General features: G+C 40.3%; 1 protein-coding gene across 1 annotated transcript; it reads left to right on the top strand.

The window, feature by feature from the left end:
* Positions 1 to 1,254: 1,254 nt before the first annotated feature.
* Positions 1,255 to 5,925, top strand: FAM64A (family with sequence similarity 64, member A; the record flags this gene model as incomplete). Its single annotated transcript, XM_010193756.1, is given in 5 exon segments — positions 1,255 to 1,545; positions 2,340 to 2,674; positions 3,467 to 3,562; positions 5,810 to 5,854; positions 5,856 to 5,925. Coding segments are annotated over 5 exon segments (837 nt in total), but the record flags the coding sequence as incomplete, so codon positions are not given.
* Between the last annotated feature and the right edge of the window lie 3,354 nt (positions 5,926 to 9,279).

Raw genomic sequence — 9,279 nt, 5'->3', positions numbered from 1 at the left:
CGTGTTGCGCCTCGGGGGTGCGTGGGTAGAGGCTGCTAGCAGCCTTTGCCGTGGGTCCGGCCGAGCCGCAGCCCCGCGCTGTATCCCGCCCTGTCCAATACAGACAAATGAAACCCCGGGCGGCAGCGGCTTCCCTCTGGGCGGTTCATCCGAGTAATATTTTCTGGCATAAATTAATCAGTAGTAGTTAGTAGCTTCTCAAAAAGGAAGCTGGATAAGTTGTGAGCTAGGAAGAGAACTGGCGGTGGCCCCATTACTAGCCATTACTATGCATTAGATGTGTTAATATCCCAAACAACTTCAGGATTAAAAAGTTTCAATAAGCCTTATTGTCTTCTGACACAAATAAGGATACTGATTTGGGAGAGCAGAGGTAATAAGCAATATTAGGCTTTCCTAATCTGTGGTATAATGGTGGTAGAGACACCTCAGCTTTTTTATTAACAGTAATCTGCAATGAAGTACTGGTAAAATTAAGTCTAAATTGAGATTACTGAAATACATTTGCATTTCAGTTGCTTTTTACAAGTAATTTGCTAACGGTATCCTAGCTTGATACATAGAGAAAAAGAATTTAAAATATTGCAGAATGGTTAGAGGTGGAAGGGACCTTAAAGATCATGTAGTTTCAGCCCCCTGCCATGGGCAGGGACACACACACACCCACATATATATGTTTAAATTATAGTATATCATATACATAACAGGCAATTTAGCCCTTCCCACTATGTATTCTGCCAGTAACAATCCTGTCTGTTTCAGGACTTAATGCATCCACATTCATAATTGTGACTTAAGCAGGAGCCTTAAGCTAGCAACTGAGGGAGGAGAGAATAGCAGCTGCGTAAACTTGTCTGGCAGCGGAAGGCTAGTTTTTTTTCATTAGAAAGCAAAAATCTGGGCTATGAGACCTTAGTCTGAGTAAACCAACAAGCAACTGGCAGCTACAGAGCATTCTACCTCACAAGCTTGAGCCTGACAGCTTGCCAGGTCTGATGTGCTGTGCTGGAAATGCAGTATATGACTCCTTCATGGACATGCACAGACCTAAATAGCTGTAGAAAGAAATGCTGCTCTCCTTCAGGCCTCCATGTAAAAGTCTGTTCAGCTCTGAATTTGTTGTTTCAGGCAAATGTAACTGAATATATCGCATAAAATTTTCCATTTCTCCTTTTTCACACTGCTCTGTACCTTGCTCTAATTCTTGCTCTTATCTGATTGTTTTAGAAAAAGTTGACCACAAACTGGAACAAGATGGTGTCTGTGCTCCAAAATGTAAAGGCAACAATGGCCTGGCGCAAACAACAGCTCCTAGCTGACTTCGATGAGAATGAGAGCCCTGTACCTGACAAATTCAAGAGAGGGACTTCTTTGAGTTCACTCAATACCATTCGCATGTCTCTAAGGAAGCGAGTACCATTAAAGCAAGTAGAGCTGAATTTTCGTAAGACCCCAGCTTGGGAAAGTCTGGAAGCAAGACAGAAGTGCCAACCACTTCAGAGTATTAAAAAAACGGCAAAAAATGCTTTTGGAACAGTGTCCCAGGTACCTTGTCTTTGCAGTAGAGTGTGAATAGAGTTTAGTTTTTGCTTCAACTTCAGATTTCTGGAAATGCTGTATTCTATCATCCACACTTGCACACAATAATGATTGTCTCATAGCTACTGACTAGTAAAATCTTTAATATCCTTGCTAACATATAGACAGGTAAGTTATGGATCTGGAAGAACAGGGAGGAAGGTAGAAAGAAGAAGTACTTCAGCAAAACTTTTATTACTAAATAAATGTTTTTCCTTACTCGATTTCCTCACATATGGCAGAGCAGCCTTTACAAGGAGGAAGGTGGGTAAAGACTGCCATTACTTGCAAAGAATTGTTTCTGATAAATATGTACTGCTTTGGATTATTTTTTAACTCCTTTTCTTGTACCCGTACTATTTATTAGCGTGTTCTTCTTCAGAGTCAATCTAAATTTGGACTCACAAAACCTGCTAGATGATTGCAGGGCAGCAAACTTCAGCTTGCACTTCCCTTTCGTAGAGACCTTTGATTTTAACCAATTCAATTATGTTAGGAATCCTGGCTCTTTCCTGCACGAGAGCAGCAGTAGCTCTGTTCCGATGCCTGTTTAAGTCCTCAACAAATTCCAAGGACTGGGGAGCAAAGGACTCCTGCAATGCAAATCAGTACAGAGCATTGAGAAGCATTCATGCTAGACTAAACCTGATATGAGAATGAAAGCTAGGCACTCCACCCAAATGTTCTTTGTCTTTCTGGTTCCAAACTCTAGGCTAATTGCATTCATTTAGCATAACATGTCTGTCTAATGCTTCTTTCAGAAGATACAGAAGTCTTGCCAAGGCCCACGACACTCAGTGGTGACCTTTCCAGCTGAATCCATCAGCAGACGCTATGCGACCAGTTCTACCAAGAAAAGAAGTACTACACCTCGAACCCCTTGCCATAAGAAGAGTGTTACTCCAGCAAACAGTTCCAAAGGCACCCCAAGATCCAGCAAAAGAGTCTTGCTTGGGCCAGCAAGGGTGTCAGAACATCAAGAGTGGCGGGGTTTCTCATCCTGGCTTGATAAAGATGCTGTCTCTCTCCGGAGATCAACAAGAGCAGCAGCACTGAAGAGCCCTTATTCATCACCTGCTTCTGCCAGCAGAAGGATGTAAGCCACATTCTTTTGCAAACCTTGTTCCTTTGTTAGTGGTTGTGATTAGAGTACCTTTTGAGGTGAAAGACAAGATAGAAAGGTTGCTGTCCTATTCCCCTGAGGGTGTGCTGTTAGAATAGTTAAAGTAGTTACAGCTCCCTGTATAGACAGGGACTGAGCACTGCATAAAGCTGACACATGAAACTTAATTTTGTGCTGTGACAAGAACTTCTTAAAAACCCCTCTCCCACTAGTTAAGCTTACACCACATTTCTCAGCGCTAGTCCTCATCAGACGCTAGAGACAAACCCGAGTTCTTTGCTGATGCCTTGCTGGTAAAGAAAAATGCTCTTAATGCATCTCACTCCTACTTAGCTCTAACTTTTACAGAGTTGCTATTTGTATTGCAAAGATACCTGGAATAGCTCTGTTTATGCTGAACTCTATAAGAGAAGAGAGATTTTTGCTTCAAAGATTTAACACAAATTAGATAAAGGGTAGTGAGCTAAGGAAATGCTTCATAATGCACACATAAGTTTTTGCTTTGGTCAAAGTCACATGAAGACTGTCAAAGCCAGGAGCTGAATCTGAACCCAGTGTTCAAATTAGAAGATAGCTGTCTTTGGGATGAATGGACATGTGAAGCAGTTGCTCAGTAGACTTAAGAGCATGATTGCTACAGCCCTAAACTTCTCTGGGTAAAGTCTGGAGTTAACTAGAGTTGTCACTGCAGGGATAGAGGCTTGGGTAGTGTCACCTAGTCAGTTTGTCCTGTTTGCTCTTTAGTAATGACCATTCTTTTTGCAGAGAGTTTGACAGAGAGTTGGAGCTGGTCTCCTCAGGAATTTGCCAACTGAAGCGTATCTCCCAGGCATTTGATGATGCCATTGTGCAAGACAAGAGGTAAATGCTGTTAACTGTCCCTCTTCTTTTAGCAACAGGTTACCTCCCACTCAGACACTGCCAGTTGCAGGCTACGTGATCCCTGTAACTCAGAAAGAGGAGTAGTTGCTGAACTTTCTCAGCTGTAATGTAGCAGAGCCTTTCTTTCTTCAAGACACCTGTGCAGATTAAATCTGCAGTTGGACTTGCAACTTCTAAAACTTGTCAAATGCTCTCCTTGTCTTCAGCTTTCTTGCTGTGGAAGTCAGATTTTTGCCAGCAAGAGCCCACTTTTAACCTTGTGCGAGAACAGTACCTCCCTGCCTCTGTCTAAAAGAAGTGCCAATCCAGGCTGGGGATAGGGGAAATCCCACTGCATTGACACCATCACTGGTGCCTGCAAATTTATAAGAAAATCTTTCTATTAGGTAGTGCTATGTTAACAAATAGTCCATGTTACCCATAACTCAAAAATTTAGCAGATGCAGAAGCCTCTTGCACAACACCTTGGTTAATCCCTGGGGTGGTAGGCTGCTGTGTTTATAAAGGTTATGCCATTCTGAATGAGACGTATTAAGAGAGTAAAAACTAAAGCTAAAAGTCGGAAGTCTTGTCACAAGGCAATTCCCTAAACCTCTTCCTCTTAGAACACTTGATGTCAAGCATTTAATACTTAAGTGTCAAGCACCTAAAACCCTCTAGAAAGGGCATAACATTAAATACCTTTATCTACAAACAGGTAAGGGCTTGAATTCCTACATAATTGAAAAACTGTTTTTACCAGTGGGACCATTTCTAGATAACTGTAGGTTAAATCTGGTATTAAGTTAATGATCACATCCATTGAAAGTTCACTAAATCTCACTCCTAATATTCTCCCATCTGTTAGTGATATGACAGTTTCTCTCACTCACTGAAGATAGTATCAACCAGGTAAAGTAGCTGTTCACTTACCTTGTCTATACCTGCATGCATCTGTGGGGAGAAAAGCTGCTCTTTGGACAGAGAGGCTTATTCACTCATGCTTCTTTAAAGTATTATGCAGAACCACAGGGTTCTTCCCTCATTCACTGTGGCTCTGCTACAGCAGATCATTGTGCAGCTGTAAAACTTCACTTCTAAGTCATGAATTAGTGAAACCTTGTGGGTTTGCAATGAACTGTTAGGATGGGCTTCTATGCAAACAGCAGCTTTTCTCACTCCAGACCAGAAAACTACTGGTACTAATGTCTGTCACCCAACCTCAGTTCTCATTGATTACTAATGAAGATCACAAAGCATGACAGAACTATTACCCTAAGCTGTCAATTTTACGGCCTTTCTTTTCACTCCTTAGTATTGTCTTAGCAGTTAAGATAATGCTATCACAATAACAGCAGTTGATATCTGTATTGCTGACATTTTTAAATACAGCAACTGTACCTAAATGGATGGAAACAGGAATTCTTTGGTGTAAGTTTCTAAACATCACTTCTAGTGTAAATTCCCTGAACCATTACCAGGTAAATGCTTCCATTACCTTCACAGAGATCTGTATAATGACATTAATATCTTCACCTATTATGCTGGAAGTGTTCCTGTTGTTAAAGGGAAAGTTACCACCTGAATACTATGTCCTATTTTAGCAACAAAGACAAGTTTAAGCTGTTGATTGCTCTAACTTTTCAAGAAAAATGAGAGCAGTTTGAAATGCTCGACTGAAGCTTTAAACAGTGATGTGTACTGCTTCCACTAAGCAATTTGGTCCAATTCTCCAGCATATGTAGATGCATATAATCAGCTCTGTCACTGGCTGGTTTGTAGGTTGCCTACTGCAATAATGGAGCAATAAACTTTTTTTGGAGTTGCCTTTACAGTTTTGCATATGACTTTCTGTTCTGGTATCCAATTGCCATGAGTTTTAGTGTTACAGTTCCCCTTTCCATCTTTTCCATGATGAAACAAACCTTGACCTCAAACTCTTCCCAGTTGCCAGCTCCATGCATTGTTCTAACATTTTTCATTTTAATGAATTAGATTATACCACAAGAAATGCTCCTGTTGCCAGTTAAAAGTTTTTCAGTACTTAATTTGTGTAGTGCCATTTATGCTCACTGAAGGTAACAAAATGTTTTCTTGCTAGTGTTTAGAACAGTTATAAAGTGAATGTATACAGGTCCCAGATCTCTTCCTTGCTACCATCTAACAGTTTTTCAGCAGTTTGCGTGACAAGAAGTTAATTAACCATACTGACTTCATGCTGCTAATGGCAGTCTTGTTCTTCTGCAGGCAACACGCAATATTGAACGACTACTACCTAACGGCACAAAACTTAGTCTGCGCGTCGATCTCAGAAACTTTCTCAAGCTATCAGAAGGCAAGCAAAGAAACTCATCGAGCACTTGGTACCTAGACAGAGAGGGATGTAACTATCGTTAGTTTGTGAGCATATATGAAGGAGAGCTCTTTGTAGCACTTGAAAAGGTGCACTCTATACATCAAAAAAGCCATTACATTTTATAATCTTCCTTGACAAAGCAGCTCCAGACTTCCCTTCCCTTGCTTCCTCTTTTCAAGTGAACAGGAGAACCAAAATTGCAACAGTGCATTAGCTCCTGTGGAGATGAGGGACCATCTTGAACGTGACTTTCATAAGGCATTAAAATACTTTGAAACTGGTGTTGCACTGACCAGTAGGAACAGCCACAGCAAGGGCCATAGACTTACGAAGGGTGGTCATAGGTCTTCAGACTGGTATCCAATTGCCAGGAGTTTCAGTATGAGTACTTTGCATACTAAAAGTACCGGTCTGTTATTTTGAAAGCCTAACAATTTTCTTCTGTATACAAACAACCCAAAAGTTAAGCATCATGTTTAAAGGGAAGTTAATGAAACAGCAGTGGCTTGAATGAGTTCTGACCACAACTGCCACTCCAAGGCAACAGGTTTCTGCGGAGTCACTCATGCCACAAGAGAGAAGTCCCATTAGGACTAATTCATGGCCTTAGGGATTGCTGTTAGATTAGCCTAAGACTGTCTTAAGTAGCTCAGAGCAACTTTGTAGTTTCTTGCTGCTGCTTTAAATAGCATCTTGCAGTTGAGTTAAATGTGGCTTTTGTACTACAACATCTGTCTTTTAGTTGTATACAAAATTGGTTACTACAATAATGTGACCTCTTACCACTACTGTTACCAGCTAATGTCACAGTGCAGGTGTTTTATCTGATGAAGTATATTAAGCATTTGATACCTGTATCTTGCTACTTTTAAAAAATGTAATGCTCGTTTGACAAGCCTTATCTGGTAGGTGATTCAGTTTAGCAAAGTTTAGTCTTTCAAACTAAAGCAAAGATTTCTCAGGCTCCTAGAATTCAACACCAGGGCTGTTTTCCCTGGGAGCAGCTTTGTGCCGGCTTCTTGGCTTACATTCACCTTGAAATAAACCTTCAAACAAAAGGTTGATGTGGGAAACTTTACTCTACTTGGCAATTTTTAAGATGCACATGTAATTTAGTTAACCTGGAGCTACTAATATTTTAATGGTATTAAGTATAAATATGGGAAGCAGTCACATTCCGTTCTGATTTATGTGGAAGTATTGATTTTAAACTTAGTCCTAATTTTTCTTTTATTGTCAAACTAGACTTATAAAATATTGAAACAGTTAATGAGGCCTGGAAACAGGCTTCCAGGTGACAGCGAGCTTTAGCTTCTGTTATTTCTTGATGTAGTTTTAGTGTGTGAGGTTTTTTGTGTGTTGTGTGTTTTTTGGTTTTTTTAACCACCTTTCTATATGGAGCAGTAGCCTAAAAGTTACTTTTTGCATGTACTGAAACTACTTCTATAAAGCTTTCACAAAGATGGTGTCTCATTACAGAAATTTTCTTATGACTTTTCAAGAGGAAGGAGTGTTGGAGTTCTGTGAGAAGTCAACCTCCAATCTAAGTCTTATTTCAGATAGTCAAAGGTATTAAACAGCCTCTATTTATACTGTTTCCACTGGCTACTAGGACACATACAATGACGATCTGGTACTTCCCCTAAAACTGGTAAGAAGATCAATGACACTCTTTGCTTAAAGGCAAGGAAGGTTTTATTTAAGCGACTAATCTCACAAGATTTTTAAAACCAGCTCACATCAAAATCTATGCCAGTTGTAGAAATCTTCCTCCTTATTTCATATCAAGAAATTAATTATTGTACATTTTGGGATCTTTACAAGGCAGCTATAAGAAATACAAACATTTATCACCAGATAGAACCTTCTTACTGACAAACAATATTTGAAAGTATGCACTTAATAAAGCCAGAGTGAAAGAACATGTACGATTTCAAGTTTCCTCGTATGAATTCAGTTGTAAACAGACTGCCCTCTTCCCTCCCCCACAAGTAGAAAAGCAAGTGATGCAGAAAGCTTGGGGCTCTGCAAGAGGACTGCCATTCTGGGCCCTACATCAGTCCTCCTGGAATAACTTTATCTTTAAAGCTTGCAATCTGTAAACTGTTTCAACGTTGTACTCTCTCGTATACCATCTCTCAGCACCTCACAGTACTTCACCTACCTACCTCATTCTCTCTCCCCACCCCATAAGTTCTGTATGTCCTTACAGATGAGAAATGAATTTGGCAAATACGTTTCACGTTCCCCTGTCCCCCACAATTATATTCAGTTTCAAAGGTAGCTTATTGAAAGAAATCCAAACAGGGTAAACTGTACCTTGGGCATGAACTAAAATGAGGGGAAGAGGAAATACCAGCACCTAACTGCAATTATGGATACCAGCACCTATGCAATTACAGGATTCTAGCTGCTCCAGGCCATTTCTTATTTCTGAAAACAAAAAAAACAACAAACCAAAAAAACCAACCAAACAAAAAACAAACCAAAAAGAAAAAAACAAACTCTTTTCATCCAGAAAAATGTGTTATTACCTCATTTTCTTATGGGGGACTGAATTTAGAATCATCTGTAGGAACCTCTATTTACACTTGAGTGATTAAACACCATGGAAATGAAATCACCTTGTTAAACCCACCATTTCTGCTGAAGCTATGAACACAGACCATGAGGAATCATTGCTCTTAGAGAAGCTGAGGAGGTAAGTTGGGGATTTTGTGTTTATGGGAATTCTATCCTGTACCAGCTGCAGAGGAAGATGAAAATTGCCACTTCCTTGCCTGCCTGAAATGAATAATTCAGTGCAGAAATCTTGAGTTCAGATCCCACATTGCAAACTCTAAGGAGAAAAATGATGAAACTGCAGTTTACAATCTCTTCTCCATTATTAAGTCAATAAGCTTATTAAGGGGGTGCCCATACTCCAATCATCTAGTACTTTTATGATGTACTCAGCTGTCTGTGGCTTAGATGCAAGGGGGGTGGAAACCTGCGGTGAGCTGAAAAGAAGAAACTGACTCAGCAGATGAATGCCCAGTGAAGATTTTATTTTCTACCTCTACTTATATAGCTACAGAGAAGAACCTGACCATGCAGCCCATCAGGATGTTCACATACTACAGCACTTTCCCATCCATCATTCCCATACTTTATGGCCAGGTGTTCCAAGACCGCGATATCCTGTCACACGCCACAGGTACCGTTCAACCAGTGTCCTGGGCGAGATAACCCAGGCACACAGTGCTCGGTGTAGTTTTGAACTCCTACTTTTAGGCTGGTCCAAGGTCCTGTTATACTTAATAATAACATAGTTTAGTCTTTTGAAGATTGCCTTTGTATAAATCCCAGCTGCTATTTATTC

Source organism: Mesitornis unicolor, unplaced genomic scaffold (assembly GCF_000695765.1).
Source record: "Mesitornis unicolor isolate BGI_N332 unplaced genomic scaffold, ASM69576v1 scaffold2221, whole genome shotgun sequence".
Classification (NCBI taxonomy): Eukaryota; Metazoa; Chordata; class Aves; order Mesitornithiformes; family Mesitornithidae; genus Mesitornis; species Mesitornis unicolor.
Note: the sequence above shows the minus strand (reverse complement) of the source record. Positions and strands in the feature narration are given on the sequence as shown.